Source organism: Mycosarcoma maydis, chromosome 14 (assembly GCF_000328475.2).
Source record: "Mycosarcoma maydis chromosome 14, whole genome shotgun sequence".
NCBI classification, from domain to species: Eukaryota; Fungi; Basidiomycota; class Ustilaginomycetes; order Ustilaginales; genus Mycosarcoma; species Mycosarcoma maydis.
This window is the reverse complement of record NC_026491.1, coordinates 583588-611467: the sequence shown is the minus strand read 5'-3', so window position 1 is coordinate 611467 and position 27880 is coordinate 583588. Positions and strand designations below refer to the sequence as shown.

Here is a 27880-nt window from a genome sequence, read left to right as displayed (position 1 = left end):
CGCCAGACCACGACGTTTTGGCTTGTGTTGATCAGTACCAGCAGCAGTGCGGCCGATTTTGTCAAGCATGCCCACCGTAACGTGTTATCATTGGCACTGCCTATTTTCATCGGCGTTAGTTTTGACGTGCTGCTTTCACAGCAACCCAGCCTTTCTTGCGCCTCGCAAGCTTCTGCGGACTCTCACATCATTTACTACGGACGACCGCTGTGGATTCAGACATTCAGTTCTGGAAGCCTCTGGGTGATGGCCAACCACAAATTGATGGGTGGCGAAGACTTTGCCATCCGCAAGACCGCCCACTGCTTCAGCATCTTGGCGTCTCGTCTCGCGCTAAGCCTTTCGCCGACTGAATCGCCAAACTCGGAACTCTTTGCAAGACAGAAGCAATTCGTCGACAGCACAGTAGATCGCCACATGCGCATTGTCACGCATGTTACCAGCGAGGGTGTCATGCACGTTGAATCTCCATCAGAGCCTGTGCTAGCCATCGCTGCTTCCAATATCATGCTGGCTCCCTACCTCCAGTCAGCTGAGAAAGCGAGAGGCTACACGTACGCAGACATCCTCAAGAAATTTCAGCAAGAATGCTTGCTCAACCCCGATGTTGCCTTGCTGAAGGGCAGTTTCGGTGAACTTGCCTCGCGGATCATCTTGATGGTTGCTTGCGACGCCGTGAAGCGCAAAAAAATCGAACAAACCGAGCCAAAGGAATCGTCGGACACCCAACACGTGGGCGCCAGCATCTACGCCAAGCCCGTGCGTCTCGAAAGCGTTCTTGAGAACCTCGCCGACCTCGACGAAGCCAATCTCGCTGCGCTGCGTCAACGCTCTTGAAGACGTCTACGATGCCGGCTCGCGCACCGAACGGCATGCAATTCCAATCAGAGATCAGTTGCAGTCGGCTTCCGCTACTGCTGCCGATGTGGATCAACTTTACGCATTTCGACTTGCTTCCCGAAGCGATCAACAAGATAACACCCGAATTTCTATGGCACTGCTGGAAGCGTGGAGTAGCCGTGCAAATGGCGCACACACAGCATGGCATCGATGGCATCATCCCGGTCTTCGTAGGTCATCTCGACCGGCCCTTCGTTGATGGTTCATCCACCGATGCCTCTAACATCACTCTTGAGCCCAGAGAGGGCGAGAGGCACGCTGCGCGCTACATGACCTACATTGCCTGGGAAGCAAAGAACCGAAGGGATCCACAGAGCACCACGGTCCCTGCTAGTTCAGCGCCTGTCGTTGCTGGACCGGTGATCAAGAGCGCCTCGATGGCACCGCCAAACGAGAAGCCACTGACCGAACAGGCTCTGTTGATCGTGCTTTTCGACCTTGGCACAAGCACCGGGTTCAAGAAAGCGCAAGACGGCTCTCGACCGCAAGTGACGCCTATTACCGGTCAACAGTGCCCTCGGCTGTGCATTCGGGGTTTGCTCGGCCCGCACGCTTACCCCTGTCTCGACCTTTTCGAGGCCCGTTCAACCTTGGTGGACATTCTGTCGTCTAGCTCTGATCCCGCACCAAACCCTCTCAACATCATCAAAAAGCCCATGTGGAATGAGCGCATCCAGCCCGAGTCGGATTCCATTTAGGGTGAGTTCGATTCTCGCCTGCTCTAGGGTCATCGCCAAAGTCAACGTTCAACACCGTTCTGCAGGCTCAAGGCGCCACCAGCACCCCTCGATTTCGTCTCTCTCCTGATCCTTTCCGAAGCTCTCTCCTGTTTCGTTTTTCGTACGCAATGGCAATGAACATGTTTCCCTTTCGCTACGTTTCGTTTTGTTCGAGCCTTGCCCGCCACACAACGGAGACCTCAAGCGTACGGCTCTGACTGGGTGAACACTACCGTCCTCGTCACAAGCAGCGATGTCTCGGCTTACGAATGTGTTTCTTTCTCTCCTTGCCGCCATATGCGCTTGAATTGGAATGAGAGTTGCTCTTCCCTTGAAAACAGTAGATTTGCTACATCTGGATTCAGCCGGAAGATGACCGCAAACCCATTGCTCCGCGGCAAGGCGGCAGAGTTGAACGTTCGAGCTAGTTGCGACTCGTAGGCAGAGCAAATACGACTGCTGTCCTTTGTGTGTTCGTTCTACTTCTTTGTTGTGGGCTAAAGTGACCAACTACGGCTGGTGCTGAGCCTTGGAATCAGCACGCATGTTCCACGCCGACGAACGACTCTCACGTCTGCCTCTGACACGGAGTGATATGGCTGTCGCAGTCGTATGCGTACGAGCATCTGTACGGTCGACAACCGATGTGCAGAGGTAATAAGTGCTAGGTTCAAGGTGGGCTACAAACGGGGAGACGACGTTCTCGAGCAGAATAATAGGGTATGCAGACAGTACACTCTTCACATCAAATGTCAGGCGCTAGTCCGGCGCATCGGAGATCGAAGCCAGCCCTGTCCTTTCCAACCATCGAGAGAGCTGAATGAGCTCATCACTGATTGCTTGGGAGTTCCTGAGAGTGCGTGAATAGGACCTGGCTTTGGCCAGATCGAGCACCACCCCGCCAGTACCTAGCCGCAAGAAGTCTTGTTGCAAGAAATCAAGGATCTTGATGCACGGATTTGCGTCTACTGGCGTCTGCGGAACACTGTCGTCGATCTGATTGCCGAGCTTTTGCACTGAGGCGAGCCATGCTTCCCACTCGAGTGTGTCGGTGCTGCTGAGATCCATATTCCGAGCAAAAATCTTGAGAATGTCAGCCCACGATCGTCGAGCTCCATTCTCCAAGTGGAGGATGTCGGAGGTTGTACTCGGGGTCGATGTTGCATTGCTGGATTCGCGACTTCCATGACTGACGTTGGCTAGCTCGACCATGGCCTTTGCTGCTCGATCAACTCGTATCCATGACGCTTCCCCTGTGAGCTTTGGAAGCGCTCGAATCGTGTTGGACGACTGTGCTATCATCGCCATGTGTTCGGCCGTGGTCCACTCGCCCATACACTCGGGTCCGCTGAGCTGACCGATACGGACGACGACACTGTCTAGGTAGCTGGATCCTGACGCTTTCAGATGCTCATCGAGCTTCTCGAGTAGATGCTCGCAAGCAAGCTTGGCATGCGCATAACTCAGACAAGCTGTCAAAGACAAATCTGCCGTCCGTTCTTTCGGAGCGACCTGTGCCAGGCGTCGTTCGAACCCATGCCGTCTAGTGTGCGACCACAGAGATGGGAGATGCAAATGCGAGGCTCGATCGCTGCCCTTGAGAGCTCGCTCCAGCAAACTGGCCAAGAGATGCGAGTCGGCCCAGAACGCTGCGGTGCGGCTGCAAAGACTCCGATGCACAGAGAAAGGCCATGGGCCAAGCACAGGGAGTTGCGTGCCACTGCAAGTAGCCCGTCTTCGGTCGCTCGCGATACTGACTCGTCTTCTACTTATCCTATGCCGGCTGCGCTACCCGCTGAGCTGCGGCACAGGAGCCTGGACCCAGTCGCTCGGCGAGCAGCTTTGCATCAATGTTGAACAGTGTGCGCCAGCAGTCCGAAGCGTGATAGGCGCGATGGAGCAAGCTGGAAGCGTTCAAGTTGGTACTACCAGCATAGGCATAGTTGGACGTGCGGGAGCTGTAATTGCTCACGCCGGCCAGGTAGGCAAGGTCCTCCTCGTCTTGAATCTCCTCGCAAGCGTCGACGTCATCCAGGTCGAAGTGCGCCCGCTGCTGCTGGTTGAACTTCTCTTTGGTGATGGAAGCGGCGACTTGACGCCACCAGGAAACGTTGAACGTGGGCACAGCTGCTCGCGCACACGCACGCGAAAGGCAGGCCGATACGCTGCCACCTTCCCACACGGAGCCATCCATTTTGGACCAGAGATACGGCGAGAGACGCGCCTCGGGCTGGTTCTGGCGAAGAAACACCTCTCGCAAAGGTTGAACAAAGGCAAGAAAGGTGAGAAAAAGAGAACCGATCTCGGAAGGCAGGAATCGGAGGTTATCCTTTGCTGCGCCGGTCAACTCGAGGCTATTGTGGTAGCGGACACGAAAGAGAACGCTCTTCTCCCAGACAAGCACGGATCGACGTTGGACATCCGTGTTAGATACAATCACGGACAGTAGCTCTGTGGATCGCAGCGGTTGACCGGAGGAAATGTAGATCATGACCAGCAATCTCTCGAGAAAGTCTTGAATACGCTTCTCATAGAGAGCAATGGCCCTTGGACAGAAGCCGACCGTCCGGGCTGCCGGGATCGAGCTGTCGAACAAAGGTTCGCTCTAGGTCTGGACTCGCCTCGATCTTGTTCCAGATGGCGAGCTGCGTGTCTGCTAGCAGCTCTGCATTGCGCGCATCGGTGAGCCATGAAGCATCCTGTTCGTCTTGGTCGAGATCGTCTTCGATCTGCCATGGCTCGATACGTGGCGTGTCAGCCATGATGCCGAGAAGGAGATCGTCGTAGAGAATCCGGGAGGCAACTTTGTACTCATTGACCACCAGCTGCGCAATGTGGTTCATGTGCAGCTTGGTGCCTTTGTAGTCGACCGTGAAGCCGTCGATGGACCAACGTGCCTGGTGCTCGGTAATAGTGTTCATGGACGCTGCAAACAGACACGATCTCCACTGCAGCATCTGGCCAAACGGAGACTGAGCCATGGTGTGGCAGTAAGTGCGGCACTTGAGCTCGAGACGAGGCAAGATCTGCGACTCGTCGTCGCCACACGTGGAGCAGACCGCATCAAACAGCATCAACTGGAACATCCAAATTAGCGCAGACAGATCCCTGCTGCAATTACCTGGCTCGCGCCACTTGCACCGGCCACGAGCATAGAGTGCGTCATCGTCGTGCTGTAACAGTGTTCGACTGCGCATAGCACAGAAGCTGAGTAAGGGAGACTGGAATGGCTTGCTTACAATCCAACAGCAGATGAGCGATACAAGGAGGTCGCGAATGGCCTTCTTAAGTTGGTCGTCGAGCTCAGCAGTGGCAGCGGCGACGTCGTTGATGTCCATGTCAGCGCCGCTTGCGCTCGAAGTCGCATCTTGGAGCGCATCTTGGCGGCGTAGCACCGTTATGATGGCGTCCATAGCCTGCGATTGCTCTAAAGTGGGCTTGATCACGTCATGGGGAAGGGCATGGCCCTCGGTGTTGTTGGTAAAGTGGCCATCGGAGAGGTAGACGACGCGGTAATAGTAGGCGAGTAGCTGCTTAGTCAGACGAAAGCAGGCAACCAGCGAGTTGCTGTGCTTGCTGGCGCGAAAGAGAGCGCCTCTGGTAGCGCCGATGTCCCTTGCATCGCCCAAGCGAAAATGATTGAGCGTCAATGCATGCAGTTGTGTCATTTTGCGGTGGGGGGAACTGTCGCTGCACAGCCGATAGGCGTCTCGTAGCGTATGCTCAGCAGCAATTAGGATGCGCCGGAGTTCACTGTCGTTGAAGTTCTCTGAAGAGCCGTTAGAAACGACGTTCTCGTCGGATCTGGCATGGAGCGCATACGAAGATTGAATCTCAGCGTCGTACAAGCCGTCGAGATGGGTTGAGAAGCCGGTGATCACCAACCAGGGGTCGCAGTCTGGGTGTGTCTTGGAGCGAAGTGGAATTCGGACCGCGCATGACAGCTGAGAACGGTGGCATATGCGTTCTTTGATGACGCGGTGAAAATGCGACCGCACCTGCTGCTGAACTGCAATAGTGGATGCGGATGGAGACAAAGACGAGGAGGATGTGCCAAGCGGTGCTGCCTGTTGAGAGATTGTCGGCGTTGTATCATCGGAAAAAGACGAGGAGGGGGAGTTGAGCGGTGCTGTCTGCGGAGACATCGTCGGCGCCACGTCCTCGACTTCGAAGTAATCAATCATGCCCTTGGCGGTAAAATAAGTCTGAAGCTGGCAGGCGCGCCAGAGGGGAGTGGTGTCAGAGTGCTGCTTGCCCTTCTTGCCGTGAACTGCGAGGTGATCGCGCATCAATTTGATGCGACGAGTCTTGTAAGTGCATTCGCCGGGAGCACAGTGGCAGATGAAGCCGTCGTATAGGGCGAGGCCGGCAATAGGTTGGCATGGGTGCGATTGGCGGCTGGTGTCCTTGGCCTGCGCTCGCAACTCATCAAAAGAGCGAAGCGAGTAGGTGGCCAGATGCTCGACAGTGAGCTGAAGATACCTGCCTTTGAGCTCGTGTGGCTTCGCGCGCAGATGTTTTAGCCAACTTTGCTCGCGCGGAACGAGGCACGTTGCACAGCGGCGGCACACGACCACGCGGTGCTCGGCATTGTAAATGAAGTTATCGAGCACCATCGCTATCGCTTTTGCAAGCTAAAGAAGGGAGAGACATCAAGACAGATGGAACGAGGCCGGTCGAAGAACGAGGTAAGCTAAAAGCGGTGGGGAGAGCGAGAGGTACAGAGGTAAGTCACGTTAGCCCTCCACAGAAAAAGGTGAGTCGCTCTTACCAGCTCACAACACACGCGTCCTGCCAGTCCACGGTCGTGAGTTATGAGTGCGATGCTTCACAAAAAGAAGACCCTGCATAGACGATAAAAACACGGATGGAGTAATTAACGAAGGAATGATCGCGCGATGGGATCTAAGTTAAGTTCGGTTTGTGCCAGCTACGTTACTTATCACGAATTTGTGATATTTCAGATCGAAGGCGATCGCGCACGGCCAACGGCGAAATTTGTCCAGGGTTATGTAACAAGAGGAGCATGTCGTTTGACTGCAACCGACACTCGTAGCTTAACGTGGACCCGTGCACCGTGGACTGCGGACTGCGGACTGCGGACCCGTGGGCCACGTGGATCGAAGTGACTGGCTTGTGAGCCTGTAATGTGAAACAAATTTGTGCTATGCTCGTGACTTTGTTGACCATGCATGGGTTGATCCAATCATGATTGTGTGTGTAAATTGAGGCTGACATGTAATACTCGACTCGCCAGAGCTTGTGTATCTTGACCCTAGTTAGTATAGTCGTGATTTGCTTTTCTGCAGGAGCGATAGCCCACGGCCTTCACCCTGTCGTAAATGATTCACAACGGTTAGGGTTTCCTGCTTACCACCACGAAGTGCCTATCACCGTGCACGGCTGCAAGTCGAAAAGCATGTGTACAGGAGAGTCGCACACCGAGACATGCAAGGCGGTGACGCCCAAACAACCATCGCCGAATCTTGCGGGCTTGTTTGTGGACTCACATTGCCACCCTACGGACGATCCGGTAGCGTACACTGCGTTGAATTTAGACGATCTTAGCGATCGCATTAGCAATTCAACCGTTGGACGACTAGTATGCATGTCAACAAATGCGAGAGACCAGAACATGGTCGCAGAGCTAGCCTCACGGCATCCGGACAAAGTGACGCCCTGCTTTGGGTGGCATCCCTGGTTTGCCCATCAGATCTCGCTCTCCGACCCGGCGCCAAGCAAAGAGAAACACTACCACGAACTTTTTGGCATTCTTGACACTTGGTCAGTCGAGCATCATCCGGCCAAAGAAGAGCTCGACTCGATATGGGATCAGTTGTCGGAGCCAATATCGCTTAGCAGCGTCTGCCAAGGAATTCGCGGACAATTTGACCGGTTTCCCAACGCACTGTTGGGCGAAGTCGGAATAGACCGAGCGTTCAGAATACCTCGGCGAGCATGGAACTATGATCCACAAAGAGCAGAGCTCAAAACAGCCGTCCCGAAGTTGACCAGGCTCAAGACACCACAGGCGCATCAGTTGTCGGTCTTGCGAGCACAGATCGACGTTGCCCTGGCCTACCGACGCAACATCTCGCTTCACTCTGTTCAAGCAGCAGGTCTCACAGTAGACCTTCTGGCATCTCTGCGAAATGAAAACATATCCGCCTTCGGCGCCGTGCGGGTTTCACTCCATTCTTGTACGCTCGACAACAATGTGGTGCGATCCGTCACGAAGAAGCATGCCAACGTCTACGTTGGCTTTTCTTCGACCATCAACCGCAAGCAGATCGAAGCACGCGAATGCTTGGCGAGCGTCGATCGTAGTCGTGCCTTGATGGAAAGCGACTATCACACGGTGAGTGCGATTCCAGGCTACCTGCTCGAGGCCGTCGATTACTTTGCTCAACTGCATGATCTGAGCACGGAAGCGGCTGCACAGCAGCTGCGCGCTAATTGGGACACCTTCTATTCAGGCAGCCCACTGGCGGAAGAGTCGGACGACTCAGACTAAGACGGCGCCATTCCCACTCAAAGTTTAGTTCCAAATGTCATGTGAGCTATGATTGACTCAAGGGGCGGCAATGCGAGTGTATTTCTAGATGCCATCTATACGTTTCAGGATGTGCATAAGACATGACAGAGATCGTACCTGACAGACCGTCTTAATCCTATCGGACATGCAGGTGAAATGATCATCTTGCGTGTACAAGAGGATAAAGAGACGCAAACTTCATGCGTGCCGCAGTTTACTATTTAGCTGCATGACACCAGCCGAAGTATTAGCAATGGTTCGGCCAAGTTCGTCGACAGGAGGGAAGCGGGCCATGCGCTCGAGTTCATCGAGGTCCAGGTGCGAACGAATGTACATATTTTGCGTGTCGGTAGGCACCTGGTAATCCCAAGACGTCCATGCACCCTGCTTGAGACTAGAGAAGACAAAGCGTCTACGACGTTGTACGTTCAGTACATCCTCGGTGATCTTTGCCATATCCCATCGCTTAAGAGCTTCAACTTCGAACCCTTCAAGCACCTTGCGCGTTTCTACGTCGAGGCTATCTGGATCCGAGGCAAGGTTGTCGAGCTCTTTGGGGTCTCTGGTCAAGTTGAAAAGCTGGGGAGGATCGACAGGGCAGGTAATATACTTCCAAGGACCACGGCGAATCATGCAAAGTGGCGCAATGGTTCCCTCTCCCATGTACTCGGCAATCACAGTGTCGTGACCTGGTTGTCCGATAAGGTGTGGAAGCATGCTAATGCCATCGAGTGGCAGCTGAGGTTGAAGCGGAATACCGACCATGTCGCAGAAAGTCGGAAGCAGGTCCATGGTGGAAACGTTGGCCTTGACGCGTCGAGGGGCGAACATCTTGGGATAGTTGAAGAGGAGCGGCACACGGACCGAGCTCTCAAAGTAGCTCATCTTGTACCACAAGGATCGCTCTCCCAGCATATCTCCGTGGTCACCACTGAAGACGACGATAGTATCGTCGCGCAAGCCACATTTGTCTAGGGTATTGAGCAGCTCGCCGATCTTGGCATCCACGTACGAAACAGAACCATAGTAGGCTCGCTTCGCGCGTTTGATCTGTTCAGGCGTAAAATTCTTGCCTTCGAGGTCACAGACGTGACGGAGACGCTTCGAGTGCGGATCCTGCCTGTCTGGGTGAATTTCAACTTCGGGCATGTTGATATCAACATCTTGGTACAGGTTCCAAAACTCCTCCTCAATGGTATATGGGTCGTGCGGGTGGGTGAAGCTGACGGTGAGGGAAAAAGGGCGGGTATCGTTGCCACCTTGACGGCGACGTGCGTGGTCAAAGAGGTACTGCTTCGACTTGTACAGAACCTCTTCGTCGTAGTCCATCTGATTGGAACGTACGCAAGGACCTGCTTGAAGGATGCTTGAGGCATTGTGATACCATTCGAGCCTACGGTCAGGCTCGTCCCAGTTGACAGCCCAGCCATAGTCTGCAGGGTAGATGTCAGCGGTGAGACGCTTCTCAAAGCCGTGAAGCTGATCTCCAACAAAGTGCATTTTTCCAGCAAGCACGGTTTCGTAACCGCCGGATCGAAGGTAGTGTGCGTAGGTGGGCAGGTCGGAGCTAATGGACGCCGCATTGTCGTAAGAGCCGATCTTGGAAGGAAGCTGACCGGTCACGAGAGCCATGCGCGAAGGAGCACAGAGGGGCGAGTTGCAGTAGGCTGATTCGAGCACGACAGCATCGTGTGCAAGGCGGTCGAGGTTGGGAGTCTTGATCTGAGACTTTGGGTTATACATGCGGAGCTGAGGCGCAGCCAGCTGATCAGCCATCACGAATAGGATGTTGGGGCGGCTACCCGATGCGACAGAGTTTGATGAGCCTGCGGGGCCAGAAGAAGTGTGAGCACGCACATTCGCGTTATGCCCATTGGAACTTCCATCGGCTTCTGGACCAGCACCAATGATTCCGTCTGCGCAGTAAGCATGTCCACTGGTTTGCTGGACATTGACGTGGTAGCTGTTCGCGCCGTTGGTGCCGTTGGACAGAGAGCCGACATGACCATTGGTGCCATGACCATTTGCAGGGGCGACCTGGCCAAAGTTGGCGCCGTTGATGCCACCGGTGCTATTTGTGGACTGAACCGGCATGTTACGTATTGCTAGCGAAAGAGGACGTGCAACGCGATACTGGCTGGAGAGAGCCCCGACGCTATGCTAGGCGGTCTTGGAAGAAAATCGAGCGCGTCTGTTCTCGAGCAGTGGTATGACTAGGCAAGGATGGAAGGATGGAAGGATGGAAGGATGGAAGGATGGGGGCGCAGCGATCTCAAGAGGATTAACAGAACAGCAAGCTCGTTCGTGTTTGGCCACGCCTAGCACAAGAAGCGGGGTTCGGCTACACCAATTTCGAAGAACAGACACGAGCTGATGATCACTTGGAACATCAAAGAGTCACGAGTGTGTGGGTGAGGCAACTCACAACTGTGTGTTGGTGTAGAGGCAGAAAGAGTCCAACAAGCACGCAATTTTAGAGCTCGAACGTGCAATCTGTGGTATCAGCCTATGCTCGTGTGATGAAGACCCTATCTCTTTCGCTGCAGTTCGTGCAGCAAACAAAGTGCAGAACCTGCACATGTTTAGTTTAACTTGCACGGTTTTCACGCACGACGATTAGATTCGTGATTCACGATTCACGTTCACATTTCTGAAGTCTCAAGTGTGAGTGTTAGTCTCAGAAGTCAATCGTGTTTGTTGAAAGAGATTTTGTTGAAAAAGAGACAAGGTGTGGATTCGATCGGCGGATTTGTGGCCCGATTTCTGCCTCTTATACACTCGATCCATGACCCACCAAGAACATCCTTTCGGTATTTTGACAGAGTTGACCTTGCTACCAAAGCGGATCATGAAGACATGAGGACGTTGATGCACGTGGGCATCATCAAGCTTAACATGAAAGGCAACGACATCTTGGTACCACGCTCCCTATTTCGTCTTATTCACGTTGGCTTTCGCAGCGGAGCCGTGAGAACTCTTGACTCTAGCTTGAAGTCGGATGACAGCGACACCAGCAAGGGAGGCTAATGCGCCAGCGCCAACGTACAGTGCAACACGTTGGGGGGCGCTCAAGATGTCCAGAAGTGGGTAAGGATAGTGCCCGTTCATAGAGGCGCACTTGCCGGCCCATAAACTGTGTGACGAGAAAGGGTGTTGACGACGAAGCTTCAGAAAGGTCAGCACGAGCACCTACCACTGGACTCTCAACCAATGCCGTATACTTACCCATAGGCAGCTGTCACAGCGGTAGTCACAACCACGACTGGTATGGAATCAGGAAAGCGTCGACTAAAGACTAATAAGTCGACCAGTAGAAACAAGCTCGGGAATCCATGCATGCTGGCGTCGATCCAGAATGGCACAGCCACCGATTCTTCGCGGAGCACCTGATCCGGATTCGTTGGATCCGTCACTTTCTTGGTCTGCATCAGCAAGTCCTTGTTGATCGTCATAAGCGACCAGTAAAGCGCCGTGATGATAGTTTCAGTGGGAAGAGACACGGCCATCAACAGATCCTTAAGCCACCGTAGAGCTAGAAATCAGCCCAGGATAAGAGAACATAGTATGTCAGCTTGATCATGCTTGACCTCGCGAGATGTTGAAAGTGCTTACCTTCCGGTCCATGTACCAGATCGAGTATTAACGCCAATGAAATGGTGCTAGTCGTTGCGGTCAGACCACACATTGTCAGAAACTGGAAAAACCCTATCATCGTTCCAATCAAAGCAAAGCCACCTTTGTCAGTATAAGCACTAATGTAGCAGAAGGATAGCGATCATAAACGGAGCAGATGCACATCCGCGGCAGGTGGTTCGTACCTCCGTACTCATCAGTCATATCGACGCCCATCAGATCAGAAAGTACATCGAGCGACTTAAAGCCGTAGATGCAAGACGACAGGGCTATCAGGTGCCAGACCAATGCTGCGGTTCGCTTGTTCGACCAAGCCATCATTCGTCGTTTTGCTGGTGTTTTCGGCAGTAGCGTGGCTAGGTCGGTCGAGGCTAAGACGAAAGCAGCGGGTGGTGGTAGCCATGCAAGGTTCTCTGATATTCCTTGAGAGCTGTGTGTCTTCCATACACACGCATGTACAGTACCCTATGCTCTGCGCTGTGCTGTTGGTCCCAGTAACACGGTACTAGAAGGGGTCTTTGATCCGTGCATGGTGACTAGGGTGTTCCTCTGGTGCATTGGCCCCCGTCGCATACAGATACAGTACCCGCTTGGGACTCTTAAATTTAGTGCCAAAATTTCTGATAAGTTATCCCAACCACGAAATACAACTCAGATTCTCCTACACATCAGACCTTAACTTATTGGTTTATTTCGTTATTTCCTTCACTCACGATTCTGTTTCTTGGGCACGCAGTGACGCACGACGTCGTGCGCTATGACATTTAGTTGCAGCGAAAGACGCCTAAAACACTACGCAGCCTCTCGTCCACCAAGGACCATTCAGCACTTTTCGCACTCATGATAAGTTAACTGAAACCAGAATGTACGATCGCATCAATCGTTCTATCTTCGCTTAACTTAAGCCAAGGCAAGCATCGTTACAAAAGAATGTGCAAAAAAAAGAGTGACTGACTATATTAATTCACGACTAGGCGGATACGGTGACGGGGAACCCTGTTTTATGGAATACTGAGATGCGGTGGTCTTTCTTTGAATGCGCTTGAAAAGAGTGTCCTTAAAGTGAATGTGATACACGTGCCCTGATCGTGAGTGGAAAGGAAACACAGACTAAAGTCTGCTTTCGCGGAAGAACGGAACGGATACATCCGTCTCACGCCAGAAGCGCAGGATGCGGTGAGCAATGTCGATGGGGCGCTCGTGTGGGAGATTGTGGGTGCCGGTCATCACCTCAAAATGAAGGTTGGGGATGCTTTGAGCAGTGTGGAAGACTTCTTCAAGTGGAAGGAGGAGCGGTTTGTGTGCGGAAATAAAGAGAACAGGAAGGCGCGATGGGAGGCAGTGTAGGTATTGCGAAATCTGCATACCGGGTCGGTTGCCACGAATCGAAAGAGCTTCAGCTACCTTGTCCGCACTCCTTTCAAAAGTGCCGGGGATAGTCAAAGATTCAGTGACCATGCCGACAGCAAAGGCATCTCGCACTGAAGGATGCCACAACTGCATGTGCTTGTCAGAGTCAGCATCGTGGCGAGCCTCCTCGCGCGATTCCCAGCGGTCCTTCTTGAGCAACGTGTACCGGGCCAGCGGTACAGCGTGAATGCGGTCTACTTGCTCAAACGTACCCAGGATGCTTTCCAAGAGAATGACAGAGTCAAACAACTCCGGGAAGTGGTAGGAAGCTTGCGAAAGCGCTGCACCACCGAAAGAGTGGCCGATACCCACAAGCTTTTTCCTAGGCAAGCGAGGAAGATGAAAGTCGAGCGTGCGCGAGGGCTCCGCCGGGGTCGAAGTGCGAGTTGAAGGCATAAAGCAGCAGATGAATTGCAGAATATCACGTGCGAGGTCGTTACCATCAATGCAACGATCGCTAAACTCGAGCGGTGAAGGGTCGTCGAGCTGGCGGTTGACGACAGCCGACATGCCGTGGCCGAGTGTGTCAATCATCCAGATCTCTTCAATTTCGTTGGGCCTGTTACGCAAGAGCTCATCTACAAGGGGAATGTAGCACTCTTTAGAGAATCCGAGACCGTGGGTGAGGAGGAGGATCTTTGCATCCGGGTTCGTGGACACACGCTTGGGGATCAAACGCTCTACAACCAGAACACGACGCTTGCGCAGCTGCTTCGGGTTGGTACCCCCTCGTACGAAGGGCGTGTAGAGACCTGGTGTGGGCTCCACCTTCACGGGGACAAAGTGACAAGCATCGACTGCGCGTGCATTCTGCGACAAGACCTCGTGCGTTCCAGGAAGCAGCTCTGAAAGCGACTCGCCGCCCGCGAGAGGTTCCGAATAGGTGGAGCGAGGGTAAGCGATAGGCATAGTGAAGTTGGTGCGATAAAAGTCAGCGCCGTGAGTCAAGCCGTTGGGGTACTCTGGTGTAGGAGGGTTGATCGAAAAGTGATGGAGGCGCTCAGCGGCGGAGTGAGCAGCCTCAAGGTCGATGGGGGCGAGGCAGAAGCCGAAGCCGGTGTCGATCTGCTTAGGAGCCTGCATTGCGTAGAGTTGGTCAATTGCAAGTTGAGGAAACTGCCCAGCAGGAGTGTTATCAAGAAGGCTTCGTAAAAGGATCGGTAAGAGATGCCAGATCTCACAGCTAAGCTAGTGTGTACGAAATTAGAAGAAGGTGACCGGAGTAGACAGAGAGTGCAAAGAATTGGCACAGAGAGACTAAGTAGTTATATATGCTCACAGTTCCATGCAAGCGAAGGACCTAGGTGACCTAGCAATATCATCACAGGTGACGCTGGGATTGGAGTCTCGAGAACAGCTGCAAAGGAATTCTGCAAGCGGGAAGACTGGGTGTGCTGCAACACCAGAGGCCTGTCAAATAAGAGTCTGTATCGATTACGCACAAACCTCGCACGGGGAGGGGGAGGCAGAAACGTTTCAAAGCACAAATCAGCGAGAGTCTCAAGTGCTGTGAAGATAGTATACCTACGAACGGACTTTGAACCCAAGTTTGGCTTGTCCTCGAACTCAGGTAAGACAACAGACAAGTATGTAGTAAGGGTGCGCAGGAGAGCGGTTAGGTACCATGGCTGGGCTTACCCATTTGTTTGGATAGTGACGGCTGGACGTTGGACGCATATTGTAGTCGAGAACGAGCCGGTCTCAGAGAAGTAGAGCCACAAAGTCTCAAATCTGGCGGAAAGACGTTCAAGCATGGCCCACATGGGAGGCTCTTGATAAAAGAGCGCTTGGTACGCAAGTTGGCGGGCCGAAGTATGACTTTTCGTGCAGCTTTGATGCACATTGTCATTGCATGCGCCTCCGAAGCGAAGTCGATCCTACTTGACTGCGCGCGTGCGCGCGCTAGCGTTGTCGTTCCTGGTTACCGATGTCCACGGAAGTCGGACCTGCTCCCATTGCGATCTGCCCTACCCATTAAGGCTATTACCGCATTCTTCACTACTTTTAAGCTGTCGGAAGCATGTACGATTCGATGAAAGGCTCTACGTGGACTGGCTTCATTGGCCTTGGAAGTACGAAAAGCTAAGAATCGTATCATTTCGTTAGGACCCATCTGACGCCCAGCTAGGCTTGGGAGGGCCAGTTGAATGTCGGTCAGGGCGGTCTACAGCCCCGCTGCTCCGCCATGAATTTGAGTCGAGGCAAAGCCACTGGCTGCTGTACGGTGCCTGTAAGAGACAGACTTGCGCCAGGTGAAACATGGTCAATCACCGGATAAGGAACTAACTTACCTGCCACGGGAAAAGTCCAGAGGGCACAGTTGGACACGTTGCGCTGAGAAATCAAATTGACTCGGATTGTACAGCTCTGATCTGCGCTGACCGTCTCGTGTCTGTTTCAGCGAGCAGCACACACACGCAGCTTTTCCGAATAACTTGATCAGAATGTGTCAGATTTTGTAGTCCGAAATTTACCATCTCGATGATCGCCCGCCCGACCATTTCAAAGGTGGGGCTGCAGTGATTTCAAAAGTAGACTCCGCCGATTACAAATACCTTCTGAGAGCGCTGTTGGACTAGTTAAGGGTAACTTAGCACAACTCACGGTGGTCCTTTTTTTGTACTAGCCGGTGAGCCCTTTTTTCGTTTGTCAAAGGTTCCTGCGCTTCCTCTAGGCTGATCCGACTTCTGCTGTTTGTGACCGTAATACGCTATTGCATGCTACAGTCGTTGCCTTTGGCTGCTTTGATTTCCACCAAGTTTCGAGATACAGCACAGACCCGGGAAGGCATATTCGCAGTGCGGACTCAACGATCACAACATTGGCCTGGCGACTCGCTTGCGCCGCCACAGTCGAGGGACAAACCAGATGGTGAAACGAGAAAAAGAAACACGAAGATAACTTAGGAATTTGTGAATCACGAATGTCTGTCGGAGCCCAATTACTTCAGCCCCGCCAGCCGCATAAACCCACGCTAACCGCGCGCAATGTTCTCACACTTGTGGAAGCTGATCCGTCGTGGAGTGCCCTCAAGTCGGCTAGCTACCTCTGAGCCTGAAACACAGCTGGCAAGTTGGCGAGACGCGAGACAATCAATAAGCACGTCTGCGGACCCTGGCATTGGGCGTATCCTGACCCTATAATCACGAATGTCTCGATACACAAGGACAAAGGCAGTGTGAATCTCTGTGCCATCATCTTACGTCCACCACATATTGCACTTCCGTGCAGAACTGGTTTGCACAATTTGATTCACGATTGCAAGGAAGCATGCTTGGACAAACAATTTCACAAAAAGAGTCGTGCATCAAGTCACAGTCACAACCATGGTCTTATCAAAGAAGTACACCGACGTCTGTACTGATCCGCCATCACCTTGGGGTTCCTTCGCTTGGCCATCGCTTCAAGCTCGAACCACAAAGCATGATGTATCATTACGGGGCGTCGAATGCTCGTCTGGAGGAAGAACACCAGCCATGGCGTCTTGCGAAGGCATTTTAAGCCGGGATTCTCCCCACCAGGAATCCGGAAGACTGGTTCAGATCAGCACTAGGGCACCCTATTGCAACAAACTGAAGCTCTGGTGTCTACTTCCGCGCTCAGTTCTCTTTGCCTCGCTCTCACAAGTTTTTTTTTCACGATCGCTGTGCGCTTCAGCAGCTACAGACAGAGCCTTCGTCTGTCCTAGTCCCTGGTACTGCTTGTTAGTACCGCTAATTTCCTAAACTCAAGAAGGGGACTTGCTTCTCGGTCAAAGATTGAGAGCCGTAAGCACAATTCGGAACATGGCAACTTGTCATACAGTAGCTCGCTTTTCGAAAGTCTTACCACGTTGTCATAAGACTGCGTTGTTTCATGTAGCCTGACGCACCTTATCTTCCCTGTGCGGACGACGAAGCCTCCAAGCATCGCGCTTGGTCTTCTGATAGCAGACCTGAGGTAGTCTGTTCGCATCGATAAGACCTTATGCGAATCGGTGCCCTGCTCATTACCCGGCAAACCCGATCCGAGCTTACCTAGCGCCGTTTGAGCTTCCAAGTCACGCTCAATCCGTTCAAACACGCCGGCACACTTGTCGAGAAGATGACACAAACTTGCACAGGCTCATCGGGCACAGGCTCATCGGGATTCAAGATTAGGAAGGTAAGACATTCACTTGCCAAACTGGTAGGGTAGAAGACTGTTGGACACGACAGGTGGTTGGATTACCGTAGATGCACTCAGAAAACTATGCAGAGGCGACCCTGCAGCTTCTTCGAGTTGTAGTGTTCAGCCATGTCGTTGGCCTGGTCAATGGTGTATGTTTTTTCGATAAAGGTAGTGCAACCATTGTCGGCGTGCAAGTTGATCATGTCCTGGCACTGTTCGGGCGTGCAAATCAGACGACCTCGGATAGTCTGCTCCTTGAAGTTCATGGCAAACGAGTCGAGCTCGAAGGGTCCGTCAGCTGGTAAACCGACGTCGACTAGTTGACCACCTTTGCGGAGGAACTGCTGACTAAATTTAATGAGACCACGATCCTCACAGTTGATGACCACACGGTCGACGCCGGGGTTGGTCTCGTAGAAGCTGCTCGACAGTTCGTCGATGCATTTCTTCTGTGCCTCTTCCGAATCAATGAGGAATGTTTTGTCGGGCTTGAGGTGGTCGGGTGCTTTGTTGGTAAGCTCCAGGCCCTCTTTGCGATTATCGATGGCAATTACATTGCAACCCATTGCTTTGGCGTACTGCACGCCAAGGTGACCAAGGCCACCGATACCTACCATTGCTAGCCATTGTCGCTTTTGGGGCTCGACGGCCAGCAAAGCCCCGTACACGGTTGCACCAGCACAGAACAGGGGAGCAGCTTGGTCGAAGGGAATGCTGTCGGGTATCTTGGACACCACACGAGCGTCGGCCTTCATGTATTGAGAGAAGCCGCCATTAAGCGTGAGTCCGAGCATGCCGGGCATGTTGTCGCAGAGCTGCTTTCCTTGCTTGCACGAGTCACATTTGCCGCAATAGCCATAGGTGTTGATCGAGCCAACGCGGTCGCCAACCTTGATGCCCGACTTGCCGGCGTCGGAGCCAGTCTTGACTACAGTTCCAGCAGGCTCGTGCGAGCCAACCAATCCTGGCTTAGCACCTTGCGACTCGTATACTCCTTCCATCACCTGCAAGTCAGTATGACAGTAGCCAGCAGCAGCAATTTTGATGAGGATATCATTGGGTCCCAGGTCGGTCGGTACGTCAATATCCTTGATCTCGTAGCCCTTTTTGAAGTCCTTGATGGTGGCAGCACGCATCTTGGTTGGTACTGATTCGCCCGACATGATGAAGCAGATCACTAGAAGCGATGCGTTAGGATCGAAGATGGGATGGGGTGGTGACGAGTAAGATAATGATCAAGGGGCTACGAAAGGCCTTTGATTTATCGGGAGCTGGGTGATGATCTTATATGGCAGGTTGAGGCTACCGTGTTGACAGATTTCGCAGTATCCAACTAAACCGGCGTTCCCAAGTGTACCTCATCAGACAGGGTGTGAGTAACCTCGAAGCGACAAACGACATCAGAGCAGATCAGCAGAGCTTCATGACAAGGACCTGCATTGAGTTTGCGCAAAGAAACGTTGGACAAGGACAGTCTAAGACAACAATCGTGAATTGCCACTCTTTGACGTGTTCTGCCAGACAAGGGTACCAGAGCGAGGATGACGGCTTCTACATGCGCTTGCCTTGCCTGGCGTTAGAAGGCTGACTCATTCTCGAAGGGACAACACTTTCCCGACGATCAGGGCAGTAGTTGGCAGGGTGCAAGTGTGAATCATCAAAAACGTCACAAAAAATCCGCGCTGGACTCACCACTCACAGACTGCTGATCTCAAACCAAAGATACATGACTATTGCAAATAACGTATTGGCTGCTGGACTCGGCACGCTGTCCTGTCGACATCGGGCTGGGTCGAATCAATAAACGAACATCATCACTTACTCACTGATACACGGACTTTCCATCCATATTTCGCACGGCACATGTGAGTACATCAAGTAACGCAGCTGGCTTGTGCTTCATATGATTCACGATTGTCGCAAAACTCAGACGTTTATCCAGGATCATGCGTGATGTTACGTGTCGTGTGCAGATGCAAGGTGCACAGTCGTGGATTGTCCAAAATGCAGTCGTAGACCATGGCTTTCGTGTTGAGGGCCGTCCAGTCACTTGGTGAATCGTGAATGAGTTGCCTGTCTCCCTTTCACGTCTGTTGGAACGCTTTAGGGTTCACATTTCGGGCCTGTTTGCTAGAGTCGTGAATTTTCCAACCAGCTGCTGGCCGACTCGAGGATGGTGTCGTTGGTAAGTGGAGGTGGAGGCTCCACAACGAGATGTTCGCACGAATAGGCAGCTCGTAGCGATAAGACCGCTGTGCACGGTTGCTAGCTCGGAAATAAGCCTACACGCGACTAACGTTATTTGAAAGTCGAAGAAAAAGTTACGCTGTCGGAGACGCAGTCACGAGAGAATGTCGAACGACATCCTTGCGATCGAGGATTGCCTTGCACTCACGACTCGTGATTTGGGCATTTCCTTCCAAGCGCGTCAACGTCGTGGCCGATTCTTTGAATACTTTCGCTGCAAGACGCGTCCCCGGCTGCACACACCTCCTCAACCAGCCTCACAGTCGGAAGTAGAGGAAGGATGGGAAGTAGGCTGTGGCTCTGCGAGCTGCTGTGTGTCGAGCCCGTCCCTGGCTTAAAGTTCCGTGTGGTGTATCTGCTCTCCATAGGAATATTGAACCGAACTAACCTTTTGGATACATATAGCTCTGCCCGTAAAACTGTAGACCTACTCTCCTCACCAAGACCATACCTCAATCTCTCCTCAAAAGTTTCCAGTTGCCTCCAATCCCCTCTCTTCCGAAACTCGTACCACCTGACGCCCAAGCATCGACAATGTCGTCTCTGCCCAAAACTTACAAAGCGGCCGTCTTTGAAAAGACAGGTCAGCCCCTTACGTTTAAGGATATCGAGCTCAAGCATCCCGAAGACGGTCAGATCCTCGTCAAGGTCGAGGCTTGCGGTGTCTGCCACTCGGACGCACACGTTCAGGCGGGCGCCTTCGGACCTCTTCCTCGTGTCCCTGGCCATGAGATTGTCGGCAAGGTCGTCGAGGTGGGTCCCCATGTCACCAGGTGGAAGAGCGGCGATCGTGTCGGCGGCGCTTGGCACGGAGGCCACGACGGCACCTGCCGCCAGTGCAACCAAGGCCTTTTCCAGATGTGTGATAATGGACAGATCAACGGTGTCACCCGGGACGGTGGATACGCCGAGTACTGCCTTCTCCAGGCCGAGGCAGCGGTGCGTTTGCCCTCGGACGGTGATGCCGTGCAGATGGCCCCTCTAATGTGTGCCGGTGTCACTGTTCATAACGGCATCCGCAAAATGAACATCACTCCTGGCGAAGTCGTCGCTATCCAGGGTCTTGGAGGCCTTGGTCACCTTGCCGTCCAGTACGCGCGCAAGATGGGTTACCGCACAGTCGCGCTTTCCCGAGGTACCGACAAGAAGGACTTTGCCATGAAACTTGGCGCCACCGATTACATCGACACCAGCAGCCAAGATGCTGCCGAGGCTCTGCAGAAGATGAGTGGTGCGGCCCTGATTGTGGCTACCGCGCCCAATCCAGAACACATCTCGCCCCTGGTCGGCGGTTGCAAGCCGATGGGCAAACTTCTGATCCTCGCTCCCGTTGGAGACGTCCGCGTAAACTCGATCGCCATGATTACTAAGGGCATTTCGGTACACGGCTGGCCATCCGGCCATGCCCTCGACTCGGAGGACGCCGTTGAATTTAGTCAACGATTCGGTGTTGAATGCATGTGCGAGACCTTCCCTCTAGCCAAGGCAAACGAGGCGTTCGAGCATATGATGGCCAACAAGGCTCGCTTCCGTGCTGTCCTTACAATGTGAAACGTGGCATCGAAACCGATCACGAATGACACCCTCTGCTCTCACTCGGAGCCTACTGTTTTCAGGACGCAATAGTATTGCTTTGTTAGGTATTTGCTGCGACGAAAAGTACGATACGTGCGAAAGACTCCAAGGTGATATGATGGATGCCACTTTGTTGGTTCTGGGCTTAGATACTCGCTGAGTGGCTGGCAAAAATTGTGGTGGTTCAGAAGGACCCTGGGCGAGCTGAACCAGACATGAGCTTCTGTGGCGCGGGCGAGCCAATCGTCAATTGTTAATATCACCGATGATTTTCGTCGCGCATGATGGCTGAAAGTCACGAAAGTGTGAGTTATACAACAGGCAGAAGCATGGCGAAGGAGTTTACCCGCCTTCGGGAAGGAGAAAGTTTGGACACCTTTCCAAATGGGGAATCACGAACAGAGTCCTGTAAAGTTACTGTGTTGCTCTGTTTGCGTTTGGTTTGTCAAGCTCGTTGGAGCCCCTCAAGCATGCTCTAGCCATGTTTTCCCGTCTCCTCTCCGCCCTTGCCGCGCCTTCTCGCCGCGGACCCTGTCTCCCTTACGGCTCTCGTGCCTCAGACGTATTAGCAACCGTCGAGAAAGGAAATTGCGGTGACCCTCGGTGCCTGTTGCTAGGGCGCTGTTCGTGTTCCCCTTTTATGTCAGGATGCCTTGCTGTCCTTCTAACTTCCTTGTCTCTCTTGACCGTGCCATCAGATGGCTGAGGTGACGGCTACTTGACAATTTTGCGGTCTCGCAGCGCCCCATCAAAATGCAGAAGATCGGACCATACACACAGTATGACGCCAACACCGGCATCTTTACTTCAAACATCACTTACAGCCCCAAAACAGCGACATGCGTCTTTGAATATCTTCTCGGAGCAGTTGACTTCGATGATCAGCAAGAAGTGCTGAGAGAATGTGGCACTGGACGAGCGATCAGCCTCGGTCAGCTCAAGCTCGACGCTCAACGACTCGGAGTAGGTCTGGTCAACAAATGTAAGCTCAAGCCAGGCGAGACAGTCCTTCTCTACCTCTATTCTTCCATTGATTTCGCCGTGGCGCTCCTCGCTTGCCAGTTTGCTGGGCTCCGAACGGCGCTTGCCAATCCAGACTACTTGTCGACCGAGCTCAGACACGTCTACTGCCTGACAAAACCCAAGAAGGTCTTTGTCGCTTCGCAATACATGCACAGACTCAGCAAAGCTGCGATCCGTGGACAGTCCGTGATCATCACCGACGGCGATGTTGCTGGCTTTGGCGGTGTTCTTTCCATCAAGGGTCTACTTGCCGATGAGGTTTCGGCCAGACAAGCCAAGGTGCACGTTCCGGCTGACCTTAACGACACAGCGTATCTTCCATTTAGTAGTGGAACAACCGGTCTTCCCAAAGCGGTGGAGATCTCGCACGGCAATGTCATCAACATGGTCGAGATCTTCCGGCACACGCCGTCGCTGTTCCTCAAGCACGACGATGGCACAGAGATGCAGTTCCGCACGTTGAATTTCCTGCCTTTCTTCCACGCCTATGCGCTTATACTCATGCTGCACTTTCCCATCCGCACACGGGGTCACACGAGTATTATGCGACCCTTCCAGCCAGAGGCCTACTGTCGGCTGATCAAGGAGCTCAACATCAACTTTCTTGCCCTCGTACCGCCCGTTCTGACGCTGTTAACCAAGCACCCTGACGCTACACAAGAAGCATTTTGCAGTGTCAAGCAGTCGATCTGCGGTGCTGCGCCATTGGACTTTGAGACGCAAACGGCCTTTACACTAAAGACGGGTGTTCCTGTGAAGCAAGCCTTTGGCATGACCGAGACTACAGTTGGAGCACTTGGTGTGCACGGCGACCAAGCGTCAGGTTCAGTCGGATGCCTTTATCCAGCTACAATGGCGCGCATTCGCGATGTGGAAACGGGCAAGAACCTCGGACCCGGAGAGCGTGGCGAGCTGCTTGTCAAAGGTCCACAAGTATGCAAGGGCTACTATGGCAACCCATCGGCGACACGCGACACTTTTCAAGAGGATGGCTACCTTTGCACCGGAGATATCGCGATTGTCGACCCGCGCACGGGCGAGTTCAGCATCGTAGACCGGCTGAAGGAGTTGATCAAGTACAAAGGCTTTCAAGTCGCGCCTGCGGAGCTCGAAGGCGTGCTCGTTTCGCACCCAAGCATCGCGGCTGCTGCTGTCGTAGGCATTTACGACAAGCAACAGGGTACCGAACTTCCTCTAGCATTCATTGAGCTCAAAGCAGCCCACCAAAACCCCGACAAGATGGCCGAGGACATCGACGCCTTTGTGAGATCCAAAGTCTCGCACCACAAGTACCTGCGTGGTGGCATTCGTTTCTTGGATAAGATCCCCGTCAGTGCCAGCGGTAAGATTTTGCGCAAACAAATCCGCAAATTGATCCCTGCTGAAACAGAGGTCGAACACGCAAGTGGAAAGGCGAAACTGTGACAGGGCGAAATGGTCGAGGCTCACGCAGAGATCTGCTCCGACCTCGGTGGCCGATACAGCCCAGAATCCTTGCAACCCAGCAACTGCCTGCCCAATCAGCATCTCGCTGGCCGCCTTCATTAATTCGAGTAAAGCAGTACATCAAACCAAACCGAACCGTGAATGCAAAGTCGAGCGTGGAGACGTGACAGTGATTTTGGATTCTTCAGAGTAAAAGTACAGATTCGTGATTGTGGATGTGTGGACGTTTACGTAAAAGTCGTGGAATGGCAACCAAGCGCAGGGCGTACAGGATGGACAAGGATATTGGATCGCATCGCGAGCAATTCCAAGGCATCTACACTAAGCGGCGGTCTCGGCTTTAGCAGCCTGCTTCTGAGTGTTCCAAAGGGCGATCTTCTCCTTTCGTACCTTGAGACTCTTTTTGACGTTGAAGCCGCCGTTGAGAGTGGTACGCACCTCCTCGAGCGACAACAGCGAGGTCTCAGGGTAAAGGAAGTAAACAATGAGAAGGAAGACAAATGTGAGGCCTGCGTAGAAGCCAAAAGCACCGGAAGGAGTGATGGCATTCATAAGGCTCAAGAAGGTCGAAGAGATGACGAGGTTGGCCGCCCAGTTGACTGCGGTAGAGATAGAGGTACCGATCATGCGCGTCTCGGTGGAGAAGAACTCGCCTTGTTGCCAAGGTACGTTGCCAAGACCGGTGGCATACGAGCAGACGTAGAGAACCATAAAGACAAGCATGGCCGAGGTGTACGACGTTGGATACGGATAACCCTCGACGAGGCGCTGGTTGGTGGGTTGGAGCATCTTTGCAAAGATTCCGGCGGTGCAAACCAAGAAAATAATGACACAGGGCATCGTGGCGAGAAGGAAGCGGCGACGGCCGAAACGATCAATGTACTTGAGAGGGATGAAAGTGCAGAGGAAGTTGGCTCCGCTGACGATGAGACTGGTTGCGATCGGTTGCTTGAGCCCGGCCGACTTGAACAAGGTGCCAGAAAAGTACATGAGGGAGTTGAAGCCTGAAAGTTGTTGTGAGGCTAGAACCATGGAAGTTAGGAAGACGGCTCTACGAGTGGGTACATCGGTCCAGACCTTGACGATTCGGTAGCGGAGGGGAGCGTCCTCGGTTTGGATGTGCTTCTTGAGAACGCCAAGCTTTGCGTTGATCTGCTCGGGGGTGGCGAGAGGATAGATACGGGTGAGGGCTCGCGCGGCTTCGTCCTCTCTTCGTTGCTTGACGAGATAGCGCGGGGACTCTGACATGAAAAAGTGAATACCAATGAGTTGGATGATAGGAGGGAAGGCGCCGAGGGCAATGATCCAGCGCCAGCCAGAAGAGACATGTTCAAAACCGGCGCCGATGGCGGTAGCTACGACCTGGCCAAAGGTGACGGCGATGCTATTTAGGCACGTGAGACGACCTCGCGCTCGAGCCGGAGCCAGTTCTTGGATGTATACGGGCACGATCTGAGCAGCTGCGCCGATTCCGAGACCGAGAACAAATCTTCCACCCACAACGTCCCACTTCTTGTGGGCAGCAGCTTGAATGACGGCGCCTACAATGAACATGATATCACAAATGACAAGCGTCCATTTTCGGCCGAACTTGTCTGCCACGACACCGGCGCAAAGGGCAGAGATGATGGCGCCGACGGTGAGTGCCGAGGTGATGAATTCCTTGTTGCCATCGGTCAGCTCTTTGTTGTCTAGATCAGTGCCCACTTGGACAAGCACGCTGGATATGGCACCAGTGTCGTAGCCAAACAAGAGACCGCCAATGGTGGCGAAGAAGGTGAGTGTCCAGAGGTAGAGACTGTTGCTCTCGCCCTGGCCAGCAGCCTCGATGGCGGCTTCGTCCAGGACTTGATCAAGTTCGGCTGCATCGATGATGCCCTCTGTGGAGACAACAGAGCGAGTAGCGAGGTGAAGTTGGTGGAGCTGAGCGTGGTCGTTGGATGCTTTGGGCGAGAACTTGTCGTCAGACTGGAGAGAGTGAGGTTTGTCCTCGTCGGGAGTGAGGCTGGGATCACGGTCGGCCATGCTTCGAGTTGAGGCCGAGTGGATGAACACCTAACGTGGTACGTGTGTGATAAAGTTCAAAGTGTGGTTGAGCGCGCTGGTTGCAAGACGATGTCAAAAAGTGGTGGATGGGTGCGGCTTGCGATTTATGTGATGGTGACGCGAAAGAAGGAGAGGCAAGGATGAGTAGAGTGACGAGGGCTGGAAGCTATGAGAAGGTTCCATGCATGCAGTGATGGGATGGACGAACGGTGAGAAAGCACAGAAAGGACAGTGGGGGTTATATGGTGAACGAAAGGAGGAAGGCGTGTATGAAGTAGACGTGCGAAATCGATTTCAAGAATCGTGATTTCTCCAACTCAGTGACTGGCTGAAGTGCCAACAAAGTAAGCCTCGTGTGAGCGAACGACGCTCGCTTAATACTCACTCAGAGACAGTCTGGCGCCAAGAGTCGCAGTCACGGCACCAACGGACCGGTGAGGCGAGCGGATGCAGTTCGGCAGCGGTACAAACGTCAAGACCAAGCAAAGCGTTCCGCAGCTACAGTATGCTCAAGCTCGTGACTTGTCGGCTGCCGCCAACACGCAAACGTGAATCATGGATGGTGATGATGGTTCTATTCAGATTATTCGTTCCGATTTAGCCGCTCATTCGTGATTCGACTCGGCCATGAAAGACTTGCTTTGCCAAGATTTTCCGCTGAGTCGATATCAGTCAATGATTGCGCTTTGAGCAGCAACTTTCACTTGCAAGGGACAGTGCCAATAACAAGCGTGAAGGCTTCGTTGCTGTGACCAGCACAAGATGAGCGCTAGAGTGACAGCTTGGCCACGAATCGTGAACCCTTCGGCAAGTTTCCATTTTCCACCTCGTGCCAATCACAAATTGGAAATCAGCGCGCAGCCTTCTCGCTTCGTGCCTGGATCACGGCAGACTGGATTCCCAGCGACATGGAAGATTCTCGGCGAATTGTATTGAATTACGAATCCACTCAACTCACTCACTCACTCACTCACTCACTCACTCACTCACTCACTCACTCACTCACTCACTAAAACCCGTTAAAGTTCCGACATTCATTCACACTCGCAACTGTGACTCTGCGTCTGATCAGCGTGCAAAATTCTCGTCGACCGAAAGAAAACAATTATGAAGATCGTCCTGTCAACTTTCTTTGAGCTCGCATTCAATCGTTAATCGTGAATGTTCAGGAAGAAACACGGATCTTGATCCGGAGGGACAAACGGTCCGGGCTAACATGATTGCTGTGTCAAGCGAGCCCACCCATTCGGGCATTCGGCGCCAAGATGGACGAGTTCTGACCGAAAACGGACCCTCGACGGCAATCTTTTGTCGATAACGAACCTAGTTTCTTTTGCACCTTGAGGCTCTTTGATGCCCACAATCCAACGGGAAAACTTGTGACCGCACAAACGAGGCAGACTCTTCCCGTTTTTTTTTTCGGTTAATAATGCCCCTTGTCGATCTCTCTGCCTTTCGTGTTTTGCTTTCTTGATTGTGCAGTCACAGAGTGACACTCGTGCCTGTTACACTTACGACTATCTCGCACGGAAACGAGAGAGAGCATAAGTCGAGGCACACTGGAAATTTCGTTCGGTTGGCGATGATCGACCCGCAATCGAATCTCAAAGTTCATGATTGGTAGAGGGATTCCGAACGGTTCGGTCGAATGGTGTTCTCGTTTGACAGCGACCCCGCAATCTGGTGGGGGGGGGGGGGGGGGGGCAATCACAATTGACCGGCAAGGCAAAGCGAGGCCAAGAGTGCGGGGCGCACATCCTCTTCGTACCCCGCAATCCTGAATGGATGAATGAGGTTCAAGTGCGCCTTGGCAGCGGAACGACAGTGTCAATGAAGCTGCTTGTCGGGACTAGTCTCGTCTACCTCTTTCGCCGATCGGTGAAGGCGCGGCAACTTGTCACTCGTGATTCACGATTCGTGATTCGTGGTTCGTGATTTTACAGCCAATTTTTGACTAGCTGTTGAATCGTGTCCCCTCACAGCTTTATCCAGAATCTGTGTTTCGTGTTCCGTGTTCCGTGTACCGTGTTCCCACGATTCACGCACGCATTCACGAATCACGAATGTGATCCGTGATTCACGATTCATTTTAACTTAATAACCCTAAGTATTTCTGAATTCTCGTCGCGAAATACGAATCGTAGATCGGCTCGATCGGATCCTTGAACATAAACATGCCAAGACGATTTGCGATAAG

At 53.0% G+C, this 27880-nt stretch overlaps 10 protein-coding genes across 10 annotated transcripts; 4 read left to right on the top strand and 6 right to left on the bottom strand.

Annotated features, from left to right (window-relative positions):
• Window positions 1–1598, top strand: UMAG_11979 (uncharacterized protein; the record flags this gene model as incomplete). The annotated part of the gene is made up of 2 exons (XM_011392903.1): window positions 1–759; window positions 840–1598. Coding segments are annotated over 2 exons (1518 nt in total), but the record flags the coding sequence as incomplete, so codon positions are not given.
• Window positions 1599–2378: 780 nt separating this feature from the next.
• Window positions 2379–6235, bottom strand: UMAG_04486 (uncharacterized protein; the record flags this gene model as incomplete). The annotated part of the gene is made up of 3 exons (XM_011392854.1): window positions 2379–3131; window positions 3412–4133; window positions 4183–6235. The coding sequence occupies 3 exons, from the start codon at window positions 6233–6235 to the stop codon at window positions 2379–2381; spliced, it is 3528 nt and encodes a 1175-aa protein (XP_011391156.1).
• Window positions 6236–7038: 803 nt separating this feature from the next.
• On the top strand, window positions 7039–8133 carry UMAG_04485 (uncharacterized protein; the record flags this gene model as incomplete). Its single annotated transcript, XM_011392853.1, has 1 exon — window positions 7039–8133. The coding sequence occupies one exon, from the start codon at window positions 7039–7041 to the stop codon at window positions 8131–8133; it is 1095 nt and encodes a 364-aa protein (XP_011391155.1).
• A 219-nt stretch (window positions 8134–8352) lies between these two features.
• UMAG_04484 (putative choline-sulfatase) lies at window positions 8353–10248 on the bottom strand (the record flags this gene model as incomplete). The annotated part of the gene is made up of 1 exon (XM_011392852.1): window positions 8353–10248. The coding sequence occupies one exon, from the start codon at window positions 10246–10248 to the stop codon at window positions 8353–8355; it is 1896 nt and encodes a 631-aa protein (XP_011391154.1).
• An 834-nt stretch (window positions 10249–11082) lies between these two features.
• On the bottom strand, window positions 11083–12105 carry UMAG_11978 (uncharacterized protein; the record flags this gene model as incomplete). Its single annotated transcript, XM_011392902.1, has 4 exons — window positions 11083–11287; window positions 11380–11686; window positions 11767–11859; window positions 11973–12105. The coding sequence occupies 4 exons, from the start codon at window positions 12103–12105 to the stop codon at window positions 11083–11085; spliced, it is 738 nt and encodes a 245-aa protein (XP_011391204.1).
• Window positions 12106–12897: 792 nt separating this feature from the next.
• Window positions 12898–14280, bottom strand: UMAG_04482 (uncharacterized protein; the record flags this gene model as incomplete). Its single annotated transcript, XM_011392851.1, has 1 exon — window positions 12898–14280. One exon carries the CDS (start codon window positions 14278–14280, stop codon window positions 12898–12900), a length of 1383 nt encoding a protein of 460 aa, XP_011391153.1.
• Window positions 14281–17417: 3137 nt separating this feature from the next.
• On the bottom strand, window positions 17418–18509 carry UMAG_04481 (uncharacterized protein; the record flags this gene model as incomplete). The annotated part of the gene is made up of 1 exon (XM_011392850.1): window positions 17418–18509. The coding sequence occupies one exon, from the start codon at window positions 18507–18509 to the stop codon at window positions 17418–17420; it is 1092 nt and encodes a 363-aa protein (XP_011391152.1).
• A 1618-nt stretch (window positions 18510–20127) lies between these two features.
• Window positions 20128–21144, top strand: UMAG_04480 (uncharacterized protein; the record flags this gene model as incomplete). The annotated part of the gene is made up of 1 exon (XM_011392849.1): window positions 20128–21144. The coding sequence occupies one exon, from the start codon at window positions 20128–20130 to the stop codon at window positions 21142–21144; it is 1017 nt and encodes a 338-aa protein (XP_011391151.1).
• Window positions 21145–21921: 777 nt separating this feature from the next.
• Window positions 21922–23616, top strand: UMAG_04479 (uncharacterized protein; the record flags this gene model as incomplete). The annotated part of the gene is made up of 1 exon (XM_011392848.1): window positions 21922–23616. The coding sequence occupies one exon, from the start codon at window positions 21922–21924 to the stop codon at window positions 23614–23616; it is 1695 nt and encodes a 564-aa protein (XP_011391150.1).
• A 342-nt stretch (window positions 23617–23958) lies between these two features.
• UMAG_04478 (putative myo-inositol transporter) lies at window positions 23959–25662 on the bottom strand (the record flags this gene model as incomplete). The annotated part of the gene is made up of 1 exon (XM_011392847.1): window positions 23959–25662. The coding sequence occupies one exon, from the start codon at window positions 25660–25662 to the stop codon at window positions 23959–23961; it is 1704 nt and encodes a 567-aa protein (XP_011391149.1).
• Window positions 25663–27880: the final 2218 nt, after the last annotated feature.